The 16,430-nt window shown below is 42.8% G+C and overlaps 1 protein-coding gene across 1 annotated transcript in view; it reads left to right on the top strand.

Annotated features, from left to right (window-relative positions):
• Positions 1 to 4,290: 4,290 nt before the first annotated feature.
• Positions 4,291 to 16,430, top strand: part of pcp4b (Purkinje cell protein 4b) — a 29,276-nt gene continuing 17,136 nt past the window's right edge. Inside the window, exon 1 of the mRNA XM_030337088.1 lies at positions 4,291 to 4,530. Within this exon, the coding sequence (XP_030192948.1) occupies positions 4,522 to 4,530 (9 nt within the window). The 5' untranslated portion in view covers positions 4,291 to 4,521. The remainder of the gene's footprint in view (positions 4,531 to 16,430) is intronic.

Raw genomic sequence — 16,430 nt, 5'->3', positions numbered from 1 at the left:
ATCTAACAGCCCCCAGGGGTGGCAAGGTGAGGTAGTCAGTGGGGCGGCTGCTGTCTTGCATTGAGTCTTACTGAGTTTAACTCTTGGCTGGGGTACTGGCAGTGTGTGCATGTTGCTGAGTATGTGTTAGTGAGTGTGTGTGTGTGTGTGTGTGTGTGTGTGTGTGTGTGTGTGTGTGTGTGTGTGTGTGTGTGTGTGTGTGTGTGTGTTTGTGTGTGTGTGTGTGTGTGTGTGTGTGTGTGTGTGTGTGTGTGTGTGTGTGTGTGTGTGTGTGTGTGTGTGTGTGTGTGTGTGTGTGTGTGTGTGTGTGTGTGTGTGTGTGTGCGTGATGTCCATGAATGTCTCTGTGTGTTACTAAGTCTCTGTGTGCAAGTGCATGGGCGTGTATGTGTGTGTGAGAGTGTATGTGCATATTCAGGTGTGTGTGTATGTCTGTGTGTGTGTGTGTGTGTGTGTGTTTGTGACTGTGCATGACCGAGAATGTGATCGTTTCTGAGTGTGTATATCTGTATGTGAAATGGACTGGCCATCCCATTCAGGATCTGTGTTGGTGTGTTTGTGTTTGTGTGTGTGTGTGTGTGTGTGTGTGTGCGTGCGTGCGTGTGTGTGTGTGTGTGTGCGCGTGTGTGTGTGTGTGTGTGTGTGTGTGTGTGTGTGTGTGTGTGTGTGTGTGTGTGTGTGTGTGTGTGTGTGTGTGTGTGTATAAAATGCAGTGTATGTGTGTAAAATGGACAGGCCATCCCAGTCGGGGATTCTGTGTCCCCCCCTTACAACCATATTAGGACTGGCTCTCCAGTTTCTTCTCCACCACCATAACCCAAGCAAATATGAGTAAACAAATAAGGATATATACACCCATCCATAAACCCATCCAAGGATCTATACATCTGCAGGAAGTGAGTGACTCGACAGATACATAAATTTACAGGCAAACGTTGTTGTTGTTGTTGTTGTTGTTGTGGACGGAGGTCTCCAGGCAGGCTGGTGGAACCACCTCCAGGTGCCTCATCAAACCAAGACGTGGGAGAGAGCCCAGCAGGGGAGCAAAACCCTTCGGCCCTGCATACCATTTAGCTGAACCCTGAGATCTAGAGTCTTTACCGCATAGAACTCAGAGAAAAGTAATTTAACTGCAGAATTAGACCCCATAATGGGGCACGCACACACATACACAACACACACACACACACACACACACACACACACACACACACACACACACACACACACACACACACACACACACACACACACACACACACACACACACACACACACACACACACACACACACACACATAAATACTCCTTTCATCAGGCAAGATGGTGTCTGACTCCCTGCATTCCCATTTGCCCCGTTGAAAAACACCTTATTGGAAAAGAAGATGTGCTGGTGTGATAAAAATATAACGTAAATTATCTGATGGAGCAAGACAGTGGTAACGCTAATGTGTTTTTTTATTTCCCAATTGCTGTAAATGGTATGATGTCTATCAGTAACCCTTAGAGAATGGTATTACTGAATTATTAATAAACAGCGTTAGTTTTATATAGTAGTATAGTAAAAACGGAAAAGCCTCCCTTACCTAAATCTCAAGAACACACGCTCTGATTGTCATTTGTTACGTAAGAGGAGTAATAATAAGACCAGGGGGCAATTGGCGGAAGACAGACAGCCTCCCCCCCACATTCCCCGTCAATGGCCCCCCACATAAAGAAACAACTGCTCCCGTCAAGACATGGCATGTCAGCTGTCGCCGTGCATAGCTGGGTCCACTACATCATGCCACACAGTCAGGATCACTCAACTATGTGTTTTACTCTGTCCGTCCAACTCACTCAGCGCGTACAACTCTCAAGCGGCATAGACATCATGCTCCTGATTCATGTTGCTCTAGTGTTCATATCATACTCAATGGAGAACTGAAACCGCAACAACGTTTGAGGATGGGTTTGTGTTAGGTGACTCCCTCTCTAGGATTCGACTCATGCTATTGTATGCGTAGCTTCTTATTGGCTGATGTGGTTACCCGGTCACCTGCTGATTAAGTGGTCCTGTCCTCTGCTTATTGAAGGTCAATTGGAGGGGGGTATTTACAGGGGACCAGTAGCCCCGTGGCCCCAGGAGGAAGAAAATACTGAATGCATTGATTAAAGTGGGTTTGGTTGTCCTTTATAAACCTTGAAACCTGTGTCTGTGTCTGTGTATGTTCAGTGTATGAATGCCAGGTAACAAAAAAACTATAATTTACGAGAAGAACTAACATTGAGTGTTGTTTGTGCGGTGGGATGAGTTGAAGGTTGGGTGCCGGTTTTAACCAGAAAAATACTGGTCTTTCTGAGATTCATTTTGTTTGATTTGTTACCATGAATTTGTAATAATGCAAATAAGGCTGGTGGATCATTTTGAAAGAATTAATCCAGGAAAACAGTTCTGAAAGATATTCCACATTGCAATCTAATCGTTTCAAATGTGTCGTGAGTAATGTCCCTGGTCGTGCCACATTCAGAGACCCAGTGCTGAAGCCACTCTTTGTTTCTAGGTTCTTACGTTCTCACATGTATGGCACTCTCTAACTATGGTAGAGTCCCATACCGCAGTGTCCTCTGCTAAACATTACAAAGAAGGGATACCAACATGGGGTGAATGTGATGATGTAATCCAGGAAACACAAAATGGCTCAGGGACAGAGCCAAATAAAGGAATACTATTTTGAGGTAAAAAATGCACACGCACACACACACACACACACACACACACGCACACGCACACGCACACACACACACACACACACACACACACACACACACACACTGTAGGTCATTAAAAGTTTGTGCGTATTCAACAGCAGAAATAAGGCATTTCATTAAAATAATTCATGAATAAAACTCCAACTGACAAGCATAGTCTATGTGTCTATATAAAGCTGACAAGCATAGTCCACATGTCTATATATAGATACAGCCTTGCTTGAAAGACTAACAACAAACTCACGCAGATACCAAATCTTTACATTTTCTGGGCAACGTAAGCATGAGGTAAGTGTTTGCTTGGAAGATTTGCAACCAGGGATAGACGATAATTATTCGGTTTCAGATCCGCATAGCAGATACAGGGCCTCCCAGAGATGTGCATTAAGAGACCTGGCGCGATGTAAAGACGATGCACCAAGGCAGAAGGAAGCCATCTAAATACACCCATTCATCATCATGCCACCGTGTGCATTCAGGCTCGTTGTGGGGCGCGGTTCCATAGGAAGGATCTGGATCTGTTAATAAATGGTATGCGCCCCGTGCATATCAAGTCCATTACGATGTGATAAGGTGTGAAACAGAACAACAAAGCATGGTTTATTGGACTTCCTTCCAGATTGGTCCGATGGAGACTACACTTTCACCACAGATTACTACATACACTGTTGAGGAACCCTTGAGCAAGGATCTGAACATCCCGCATTAGTGGAAGTACTGTAGGTCGTCTTCCGCCTGGAAAGGGTTGAGTGAAAGCACAATAACTACAAAAACATACATAAATGGGTAAACTGAAATACAACAGCGACTTTAAGCAAACATATCCTTTACTCTAAATCTATATATAACATAATATAATATTGGTGATTTATCTGAATTTTTCTGTTCTAGAGGATTCAAGTTAATTGGGTTCCTTGATCATGTTTATGCCATACTTTAAACAACTGGCTTCACATTCCTTGGGTAGAAAGGGGTCATAATGGTAAGCCTATATTTGTAATGTTCCCTATATTTGTCACCTTTCTTCTGGGACTGCAGTGACATTTCTGGATTGTCCCCCGGGATCCACAAGAGACCCCTACAGTCACATGCGCACAATTGCATATGGGAATATTGCTTGGGTGATTATCTTCGTCTTAATCTCTTATTTCCTGCAGACATGAATACTTGGTTTCCTTTATTCCCCCCCCCCCCCCCGAGAGTACGATTATTTTGAATCAAAAGCCTGATGGGTTTTACAGATTAAACTCTAATGTGCTATCCAAGAACAAACATCATTGATTTGCGAGATAATAAAACAAGGATGCACGCAAAGGTGCATCCAATCAAATGCAAAATGACTTGATGCTGAAGAGCCCAACCAAACGGGTTTACATTTAGGGAGACGATATAATGACACTCATCAATTCAAAGTAGGCCTACTCTGTTTTGAATAATTCCCAACTATATGCGAATGCACTACATAAACGGTCGCCTGACAACTAAAAAAAAGAGGCGAAATAAGGAAAACGCAAAGCCGCTGGTAATGATGAAAAAGGGCTTACACACGCAATGCATATTTTAAAGAGTTGGGTGGTGACTTGTGAGACAAATTTGCCGACGCCATTCCTATTGGTTTAGTGGGAACGTGATGACACGGACGAGTCGCGCTTCCACTTTATAAAGCTTCTCTGTCCAGCGAGCCGCTGATAAAAAGTCGGCTGTAGCAAGAAGTTGAGATTCTACGATTCACGCACTGGAAAACGCGAGTACCCGAGATTAAGCTCCATCATGAGTGAGGTAGGACATTTAATTTATTTAAAAACAACAACAACGAAGCAGAGAGATGTAGAGGAACGCTGCTCGTGAACCGAGTGCGAGTGCGCGCGACGCGAGATAGGAAACGGAACGGTGTTTTTTAAAGTGACATGATTATTGACGGAGGGATGATCTTGATTTTAAAGTGACATGAATCGTAACGGAGGGATGATTTCGTTCTCCAACGCGATGCGTTATTTTCTGTTAAAAGGCTGAAGTACAAAAGTTAACCGCGAATGCCTCCACGGAGGGAACTCCGCGCGCGACGGTGACTCCGTGACGGCATCCCTCGTGAGAGGTTCTACGGTGTAGGGGGAACATTATTATAGCCTACTATTAGACGTGTGGAGGATCTTTACCTGCAAGGAGTTTACTTCGAGGGGAAACAAACTCGAATTAAGCCGAGAGTTGCATCAAAAAAAATCCCACATTATTTAGACTAAAATGCAAAATGTTATCAAAATATGTTTAGGGATATTTTGTTTGACAGTATAAATCGTTATTTCTTATCATTGTGAATAGAAAAATGATAATTACACTGATCCAAACAAGTTCAATTTTGACATCAATTAAGTAAAACGAGATTATAAGTATCCCTAGATTCATGCGAGTTTATTCAACGTTTATTTATTGGCCTACCAATATTAATATGAATTTAAAACATCGCCTTTAATATGCCGTGTCCTCCATCACCGCTTGGCTTATCTCTTACTATCTGCCTATAACGGGTTGCTTATCTCTCGATGTAGGCTACCTATGCACTTACTGCAGCTCCAGGAAACCAGTTTGTAATGGAAAAACTGCTCTGTGGGTTTTCCCAGCGCCAGCCACATACTGATATCTATGGAGCAGATGTTTCAACTCCGTTATTTTACAACTGGAGTGGTGGAGTCCAATGTTTATTAATAGCCACGGAGAGCACGGATGTGTTTGTTTCCTGGCAAATAAAAAAGTTGCTTTGAAAAATGTGGTGTACCAAAATAGGCTAGAAAAAACTGCTGAATAAAAAATAGTATAGTAGATCCTTTTTTATTAAAATGTGACGCTCATTGATAAGGCTAAATCGTACCTTTTGTCTTAACTATTATTCACCTCATTAGGTTTTCATGGAGGATATTATCAATTGGATTGACTTGATATGAGATCCATCCTATTGCATATTCTCAATTATCAATCAACTCCAGACATTTGAAATGACTAAATCCTGTGGACATAGGTGAGAGGCGGAGAGAGAGGGAGAGGGAGAGGGAGAGGGACAGGGAGAGAGAGGGACAGGGAGAGAGAAAGTGGGGGAGGGAGAAAGAGAGTGGGGGAGGGAGAGAGAGAGAGAAAGAGAGAGAGAGAGAGAGAGAGAGAGAGAGAGAGGAGGAGGAGAGAGAGAGTGAAAGAGAGAGAGAGAGAGGGAGCTAAAGAGAGAGAGAGAGAAAGAGATAGGGGGAGAGTGACAGAGCGGGACAGAGAGAGCGAGAGCGACAGAAAGAGAGGGAGTGAGATAAAATAGAGAGAGAAAAGAGAGGGGGATATAGACAGAGAGAGAGAGAGAGAGTGACCGAGAGGGGATGAATCAACAGGAAGAGGAGCTACTTTCTGTTCTGTTCGGGATTTAGAGGGTTTTCCTTGTTTTTTTTGCATATGGGTGTGTCCCATATGCAACCTATATATATATATATATATATATATATACTGTACCTTCTATACAAGGCAGCATCTTCCTGACATAACTGCATCAACAAGGTATCCTGTCGCTCAGCAGGGGGGATGTCTGCAGTGTACCATTATGTCAAAGTGTTAGTTGGCACTGCAGACGGTGCCATTACGCCCCCGTGCCCGTCGCTGGCGGCGGTGATTCACTCGTTGATTGCGTCAGGAGTTATATTGTGTGCATTGTGTGTAGACAAATAACACAAGTTATACATCTGAGAATGAAACTGGAACACGCCAGAAGTTTTTTTGTGTGCATTGTGTGCAGACAAACAACCTAGGTTATACATCTGAGAAGAAAACTGGAACCAATGTCGAAACAACCATTCCTATTGTTGGATCATATGCAAAAACTAAGCAAAACCGCCCCCGCCAGGTGTTATCGCAGGGCCAATCTCAACCGGACCCTGCTGAAAGCAGAAGCAGGACCAATAGCAGCATGAATCACCTTATATTCTGTTTGCTGCTCGCAGCGCTCAACCCCTCCTTCCTCCCATGCATTAATACAAAATCTGCCATTGAAGCGGAGCGGCATGGCAAGTTCTGGATGGATGAGCCTTGCAGTGGTCAGCACTGCAGCTGCCCCCCCCCCCCCCCCCCCCCCCTCCCCAATCGTTGTGCCCCCCCTCCCAACAACACTCAATACCCATTTCTGGTCTCTGGCCATACACACATTCGGCTTAGCGGGTGCGTTATATCATTTTTTGTTTTTCAAACTTTGGAATGGTGTTTTATGCCTTGCGCTCTCTTTCTGCGAATTACCTGAATCAACACTTTGAGGAGGCACTGTGTTACATTTTAACTCCTCTACTATCGTTTATGGACCTTACCCGTGGAGATATTATTGAAAAAGAAACTGCCTGTGTTCCATGTTCAAAGATGAAATTATAAATATCCTCAATAAAGTTACAAAAAATATAAACGTCCCACTCTGATTTTCTCATTTTATCATTTATACCAAGGGTGAGCACATGCTCATTATTTGCAATTTTTACATTCTAAACTGGCCTTGTTAACAGCTTGGGGCACACAAGCTCACATCGCTCATTGCACATTGCTCCAACACCGAAACAAATAAATAAAGAGTCCTTTCACATCCTAAAAACACGCCCGGAGGAGTTTGTGACGACTCCCGTGTCACAAGGTTTGACTGTGACTTGATAGGTGAGAACAAGTAATTCTCTCAGGGGACCAAGCGGAGAAAGGAAGAGCTAGGGATTCAGGTACCCATATTATTCGCAAACATGGTTTATAGTTTTATTGTTTCACAATCAAGAAGAATTACATCTATCAGCTGTATATACCCAGTAGCTTTACATAAAACTGGCATAAGTCCAATGGTGCTCAAGTTTTCTAAGCCTTACACGCTGCCGTGGTTTTACTGGGTATTTTACACCGACAGCACAGCCTATGTTTTGCTATCGCCCCAATTGGCCCAATCCATCATAAGGGGACATTATATACAAGCTGTTCTATACTCGGTGCTAAGCCTCAATTTGCTACTGTTGCTGCTGGATGAGGAATCATCCACACGGCCCTCTTGGCTTTCAAGTAAAGCGCAACCCGAAATTACAATTTGCCATTTGTGGCAGACACAGGTTATTTCAATCGCAATTGGTTCAATGTCATTATCTGAGATGCAATGGTTAACAATGGTTTTCCAAGAAACATCTCCTAAAGTCCAAAATCAGGTAGTATTCGCAAAATGATCATTACATAGTTAGCGAATGGAAGGCTACTGAGGGTGCAATCCTTGATAGGTCACAGTGCCCTGAAAGCAATTTTGTACATATGCTTCACCTACTGTTGACTGATATTTATATTTTATTGTAAAACCTATTTGACTATTAAACTGCCTGACTCCTGGTCTGTTTCTATGCAGAACATACCATAGTTCCATTGCAAGTCTCCTGTACTTTCCTTATTTGGGAATAATTCTGATGTAGTTGTGATTATGGTGTGTGTGTAATCTATGTGTTAATCCATCATTGGTGTGTGGTGCTCTATGGTTCTCTTCTCACGACGTATGGATTAAGTCAAGGGGTGCTTAGATTGCATTGATCAGACCTTGGTAACCCCTCTGATCGAATTAACATCAAAGGGGTAATTTATTGTAAGGGTTACAATTCAAACATGGTGTGTGTGGGTGCTGACGGGTGCGTGTATGTGTGCGTGCATGCATGTGTGTGTTCATGTACATCATTAGGTGTATGTGTTTTTGGAGGTTGGTAATGAACTTTTCACAGTCAATGACCCTCAACGCTTTCTGTACAAGTCAGCCCAAAGTGTCTGGGGATTTAATTAGGGAAACTAATTAGCAGGACTTCAAATTAGCTTCAGCTCAGCCCAGATTGGTTGCCAGATCTTGACTGCCTTTTCCAGCTCCTGCAGTGTTTTCAAAGTTCCAAAATGTTTTATTCATTTCCTTTCCTTTTCCTTTTTTTAAGGCTTTCAAGTATCTGGGATACAGTCAAACGCCATATGTGGTTGTGTTTATCCTGTTTTGGATTTGGCTTACTTTATTTTGGCCACGTTTGGTCACAGGAAAAAAATGACACATGTCAAAAAAGCTGCTTAATCTACTTTAAGAAGCTATTAGTGCTGCTTTGTGTGTGTTGAATTGGCTCAATGAGGATATGAGGTTTCTGTTGTCACATTAATATGCGCACTTGAGTCAGACAACCTTGAATAGCTTCCGAGACTATTCAGAAGACTTTAAAGACCTACAGTCTAGCTTTTGCGTCACCTTATTGTGTATAGAAAGCCTTTTCACCGCCAAATGCTCCATTAAACGTCAGATCTACGACAGATTTATACATCAGTTAATGCAAGCAAAAGGTATTTTCGCAATTTCATAAACCCACAAGTGTGCCCTCCCTTTCTTTGCATTATATCTCCTAGACAGATACACTTTTCACTAGAATACACATGCCCACACACACCACTGTGTCCAAATGCTATTACACTGAAGTGTTAACGGGGCTCATATTGTGGATGAATGTGGGGATCACACAGGAAGCGGCTAAGCTTGAGATGTGATTGTGTTTTGACCACTGCACAATAACTGCCAGGCTGATGTGGGGCGGGATCTCTCCTCGTCCCCCTCTATTGCTGAACTGACATCGCCACACATCATTGCACTCCCCTTCCCCTTGATTAGATGGAGAGGGAGAGGCCGAGGGCCGATCTAAGGCTTCAGGGAGCAGGGGAGGTGCCGGGGGGGGGGGGGGCCTCTATGTATCCGCCGACGGATGGATGTTTTACTGAGATACTACTCGGGATGGATTTCCAATTGCAGTTTGATCCATCATTCTCCATTCCCGTCGTGGGGGTAGGGATGACCGTCCCCAGAGACCCTGCTGTCGTTCCTTTTTGTTTCAGTTGGAAAGATGAGATGACATTCAATTGGGATTAATGAGTCTGGATTTCTAGAGTGATTCCAGAAATAGCTTTTCCGTTTCTTTTTTATCGTAACCACTCCTTATTATAGTTAAGGGACCCATTTATTTCAGTATCATTTAATAAATTGGAAATATGAGTGTATGTATTTCATGTTGAGGGCTGATGCGCAGGGGCTTAGCGATGTTCGGGAGGCCTATATCCTCAGAGGATGAGCCCCCGATAGCCCTGGCCCAGTGTAACCCCTGGCTAAGTATGTGTGCTTTAACGAGGGGGTTCATTTTGTTTAATCATCAAAGCCAGCTCGTAAGCTAACACTGAGGGTACAACAACTCTGCCTATTCGCTCAGAAGCAGAAGCAAAGGAAGTTAAGCCTGCCTTAGCATTTCCAGATTGGTAATCACAAAACAGAAACAGTCCTCAACATTACAATGTTAAGCAGCTTTGGTCTTTAGTCTTGTTGCATTGAGCGGATTAGAGGTTTGTTGGATTGTGTTGATCTGATGCCCTGGCCTCCAACAGAGATTTCCACCCGGTACGCTGTGTACAACAGACACAGCGTGCCTGTGAGATCGTCCGTCCCTCAACGTCGTAAAGGTTGAAAGCCTTAACCCAGACATGGTTATCAGAAGCCACAAATCCCTTTGCATATACTGTGTTTTTACCCGCTCTTTTCTAGTAGGTCTCTTACTGGCTATTGTTTTGTTTGCATGGACACATGCTGTTCTGGCATTTGTGAACATTGAGTCACCTGAACAAAGTAAAATAACACCTATTCTCTACTAATGAAGGGCAACGAATTGAATCAAGTTCACAGGATATAATATTTTTAGAATAATGATGGGATTTGAAGTGCAGTATTATAGCTGTAATTACAGTTCGTAGACTGTGGGTTAGATTAATGTATTAATCTAGAATTAATCTGGGACCCAGCAGTCCTACTATGTTATAGCAGAATTTATTGGGGTAGACGGCACAGTGCCGGGGCTGGAAACAAAAACCGCATTGGGCGGAGTTATGCCTTGTGCCATGTTTCGTTACAGAGACATTCTACTGAAGAAAAGTCATTAAAATTGGTAGAGGAAGTGTATGTCTACAGTGGCCAAGTCTACATGGTGTGTTGAAATCTTTACAGACACTTTTTTATAATTTACTACTACTGGCCGAGTTTGGGTTTGCCAATTACAAGCTTACAGAAAAAGGCACTGTAGACTTGATTGGCCACCAGCATTGCGCATTGGCAAGTTAAATGAAATGATAAAAAATGATAAATTGGCACATTTATTGAGCCCATTTCTGTTTGCGGAAGCAGCAGGGCTTTCGTCTTCTGGTTAACAGATGATGATATATATAGGATATAGATTTGTGTGTGTGTGTGTGGGTATGTGTGTGTGATTGTGTGTGTGTGTGTGTGTGTGTGTGTGTGTGTGTGTGTGTGTGTGTGTGTGTGTGTGTGTGTGTGTGATTGTGTGTGTGTGTGTTTGTGTGTGTGTGTGTGTGTGTGTGTGTGTGTGTGTGTGTGTGTGTGTGTGTGTGTGTGTGTGTGTGTGTGTGTGTGTGTGTGTGTGTGTGTGTGTGTGTTTCAGCACTGCCAGTCGATAACCTTGAGATGGTCTTGATTTCCGGTACAACATTCTTGCTACCTACTCCCACAAAACATTGCCACAATGCTCACCACAGATTGGATGTTGGTAGAGAAAAAAATACTTTTGGGATGGCGGAGCTCTCAAAGCCAATCTAATATGTTAGAGGGACCAATATGAACCGTCCACTACGACAGTGCTGCTGTTGGCCTCCGTGGGGAATAGCTTTTGTTTTGACTTCAGGGACGCTGGTGGCCAAATGAACGGGAAAATCATTGGGAACAAATGCAATGAATTCGTAATTTGCCTCACCGCCTCCGGCATTTAAAAACAATGTGCTTTTTCTACATAGGTAAAAAGTAACTCACCACAAAGTTGCACAACATGAGGCAAAAGTTAAAGCAATTACCTGTCTCTCCTTGCTTTCCCTGTATGTCCTCACAAAATGTGTCAAGCCTTGACGTTAACCTGAATAAGGGTGGCAGATGTTTGTAAAATTAGAAAACAGTAGACACGGAACCATCATGGAATACATCAACAGTACCTTTCTGTGTGATGTGATGTTTTGCAGGTGCTGTAATTGAAAACTCTTTACTTTGTTCACATTATAAACTAAGAATGAGGATCAGGTATTTTTAGGATGTGGGTTCTTTGCTTTGAACTTTTAATTGCAAATAGAAAAAGTTATCTAATCTTGTGAGGATATGCAAAAAAGCTGTTTTATCTTTCACTATTCTGAGATTAAATACCTCCCCTTAATTAATTTTCCATTTTTGTGAATATCAATTTAACACAGAACATAATGGCAAACCTAGATAAGAAAAATGGTGGGAAGTCAAAAGCCTGGTCATATGCATGGTAAAACTACAAGGAATTCTTACTTAACCTTTTTGCATCACAAAAGCTTGTAACAGAATAGCACTTTTGTCAAATTAGAAGCACTTTCTTTGATATGCAATAGTATACTTGAATTGTCCCTTAACCTGGCTATACAATTCCACTGGTAAAGGTAAATAAAAACTGGATTTTTGGATTAATTTAGTTTGGTAGTATAATGATTTATGGGTAATGCTAATTTCAGCACTTACTACCCGTAGACATGGCCGTCGATATATGTCAGTTTAGCTAGCACAGCACAGCAAGCACAAGGTTTGCCTAGGCTTTCTAACTCCTTTTTCAGTTTGGGTACAAAAAAAATACGATATTGATGGTATTTTCCATTATGGACGAAAAGAGAGACCAATTTCAAAAGTAGCTCAAGCAGAAGAGAAATAAATGCTGCCTGGGATAAGATTGTGTCTCGGTGGAAAGAATGGTAGCAGATGTGTACAAAGCTAATCTAACTAGCGGCGTGGCTGGAGATTTGATGTTTCTTCTGCTCAAAGAGATAAGGGGAACACTTGGCAACGTGGTGGGGTTTGGGGGTTGCTCAAAGCGTCAATCATAAATTCTGAATTATATCTGTTTATTACTTCGGGCCATTATTAATTCAGCACTCGCAAATATACAGGATGCATGGATAGACAAGCAAACAAAGACCTTAATGCCGGAGTTAATTGACAGCTTTACATTGGGATGTAGCTCGATATGGGATTCAAATAATGCTTGAAGGCCTCCACACATCTCAAGCCAAACCAAGATCATTCAGAAGAAAGGGACAACATTCCCGACCGGGAATGTTGTGAGGCAATGGGATGAAGAATCGTTAGTTCCATTCCATTGGACCTTGTGACGAACCCAGAGAGCTCTCTAACCATTTTGACCGCTGCCATTTTTCAAAGCAACACCGTCACAGCCAGCTCTTTGATGAACAGGCTGTGGGGGGCAGGAGCCGGAAGCCATGGGACGTGCCCTCTGCAGAAGTCACCAGAAATAGAACCAAGCTTATGAGGAAATAATTCATATTTCTCCACCACACATGCACTTGAAGAGCACACAGCAGAGGGTTCATATTATATTGTATAATTAGCATGTTTTAAAAAAATACCACACTTCTAAAGTATCTCTCTCTTATTTAAATCCAGCTTTACCTCTGAACCAGAGGTTTTGGTAAGGGTGGAGGTTTCTGCCCAGCTGCTCAGGAGGCTGTGGTGGCTGTCGCTACCTTGAATAGGTTTCCTCCTCTCCCACGGAAACCAAGTGCTAATTTGTCACTTCCCATATTGTTGAACAACAGAGAGAGCATGCAATCCAGTCTTGTTGTCTTGTTGCATGTCTTCTGTGGCCTACTTATGCTCCTTTAAATTCTTAATGCTATGGAGTGTGGCACAGAACTCAGAGGATAATAGGAGCCTACATCAAAAGCCTGACAATAACCTCGGAAAAGTACTGCAGTATTATTATGTCTTCTCCCCCCTTGACTTGTTAGATTTTCCCCATCACTGATTTTATTTTCTCGTGGTTGTAGTTTGAATATAATCGGTAGATTACGCTCTAATGCCCTATTGTTCTGCATGGTTTTAATATCGTCTCTCCATATTATCTTTCCTCCAATACAATTTTTGACTGTTTAAATTTGATCCCCCACCCCCAAATCGATAGAAGCAATGCCCAAATAGATTGTTTGCAGCAGACTTCGGGCTGATGCTAATCCTTTAATGATGTTACATCCATGCGATGGTTCTCTATCACGTCCTATTATTAACGCATCAGAGAGTGGGCTAGCGCCTGGTCGCCTGGGACCGGCCATGGTGGGCTGCTGGAATCCTGCGGTGTCTCGTTAGAACCCAACCAGCACAGGAAGGAGGACTCTTAATTTCCTCGTAATTAGAGGAGGCTTAATTTGAACACCTTGCTCTTTTCAGCTCATTTGCGAGAGCAAACTCTCCTGCCGCTTGACCCACAAACGCATGATCTGATGAAGAGTGTTATCTGGGTCGTCTGGGTGCATGTCGTCGACGCGCGGCCTCGTCACGTGGTCTGAAGGGCACACTTGGCAGGGGATTGGGGCAGCAGACGGGCCAGCGGTTTGGTGGGGTGTTAACGCCGGGGCCAGCGTCCAGGCTTAGGGTGACGCTCGTCAGATGCTGGCCAGTTCACAGCTGGGACCAAAAGTCCCGTCCCATAGCATTGTATGGCAGCTGTGCGTTTTAATTAGATTAGCGGCCGAAAAATACAAGTTTAGAAAGGAGATTATACTTTGTTGACCGCTTCCATCCTCATTAAATGCCAGGGTGATTTTGAACATTCAAATTGATGAAGGGAGGGTTTTTTCTTTGGCGACAAATTGTAAATTAGTTGTTGCAAACATTTGGTCATAGTGAAAATTTCAATTCATTTGTGCCAAAATATATCATCAATGAACACTAGTTAATGGGTTGATGTGTGTCAAAGTGTTAGAATACCACATTGAAGAGATTAGTTGCCCAGGTTGAAACGGAACCAACTATCAGTTAAAAGCTCAATGTAGATAATGTTTCTTTTAGGGTTATTTGTTTCGCATATTCTTATTATGTGTTTTTCATGAGTAGTATTTGCTGCCTTTATTTGCATACATTGAACGTATTTTTTAGCAGAACAGAAATGTTAGCCATAGAAGTTCAAACAGTGAGCCACATACACAACAATCCAAATGCTATGCGTCTGTTCTTTTACTTTCTGAAAATAAAAATAGAAGCCAAACCCTAAACTCAGAGAACAGCACTCTTTTCTCTGAGGCCAGTGTGTCTCTCTCTCCACAGCTCAGTGTCCCTCCTCCCCCAGGTGGAGGGCTGAATACTGCTCTCACAAGGAGTCCCCGGGACCTGGGTGACACGCTCACCACTGAAAGTCGTACAGACGTAATTTGAGCAATTTCAAGGCTCATTAGCTCGTGTAACATAAAGGACTTTGATGAAATAATTTCAACAGAAGCGTTTTTGAGGTAGTAGCAAATAAATTTCGTCTTTTGCCCCCTGGGAATCGAAAAAAGTATGTTTCTACGATATTATGGGAGAGAACATTTTGGAATTAATCTGTAGTTTTCTTCAATGCAATACACAAATGTTTTCCCTAAGAAGGGTTGCAGCACTTGGGACACAATTGCATAGGACCAATTCGAATCAAAGTGCCGAAGGAAGGAAAAATAAGTGTAGGTTATTTTCTGTGCTTTGCGCATGAGTAAATTGTGTTCCATTAGCTTGGTGGAGGCTCTTGCCGTCTTCAGATCTTAAAAGCAGAGGCGGTGGCGGTGGCGGTTTTTCCACCTATACTATATATCGGGCGCAATTTATATATACAAATGAGTCCGTACATTTGAAAAGAGTGAGAGTGGGTATGCATGTAGGCGACTTACTTGCAAAGTGATTGTTCAATGGCAGATGCAATTTCACAATGGGTGGCACCTCAACAATCAAGACTGCCACCTATAACGCAACCGTTTCTTGGAACATGCCTTCATAGAGCACTCGAGAGTGGACAGGTGAGCCCTACTGAAGTGTCCAATCAGACTTTCCCAAGCTTGCAGGAACATTCCAGGCAATCAAAAAAAGCAGATGATGCTCACAAACACAAATCAGTAACTTGGAAGGTCGAGTCTCTCCAACTTCCAAGTTGACTGTACATTACCAGAGAGAGAATTTGCATTTCTTCGGTTGGCATACCAAAATACCTTCAACCTCCATTAGGACTTGATATATCTGCCCAATGAAACAAACATATGTTTTCTGGATTTTCTTTCTGAAAGCATTATCAGATATTTATGCGATTATAACAGAATACCACATATACCACGGTATAGTGGACGGCACTGAAAATGGATGTGGTACTTTGCCGTGGTAATGTAGTCAGATTGCCATTTTCTCTCCAGTGTGCTTGTGTCGGCGTCGATTTTTCGCATGGGATTGATTTAGTTATTACATTGACCAATCTGTGGTATGGTTAAGATTACAGTGAAACATCGATATCCCAGCCATACGTTTATGGGGCTTCTCCTTCCTCTCAACAGTTTATATTGTTTTTCTTTTACCAACGCTGGGATTGTAATTCCCACAACTGCAGTTCATCCTTCCTGTTAGTCTTTCAGAGAGGGCCGTCTGGGGGTTTAGATGTGGTGGTAATAATTGGCCAGTTTACTGCACTGCACCATAAGAACCCATCCAATCACATCCTCTGCGAGCAAGCTGGTCCTCTACCAGCAATACCTATTGGGGTATTGACCAAGAACAGTTCCGCTTATGCTTTTGCAATCTGCTCGAGCCGCTATGACTTTATGAGAAGATA

The sequence above is a fragment of the Gadus morhua genome, chromosome 16 (assembly GCF_902167405.1).
Source record: "Gadus morhua chromosome 16, gadMor3.0, whole genome shotgun sequence".
Taxonomy (NCBI): Eukaryota; Metazoa; Chordata; class Actinopteri; order Gadiformes; family Gadidae; genus Gadus; species Gadus morhua.
This window is presented reverse-complemented; position numbering and strand designations above follow the sequence as displayed.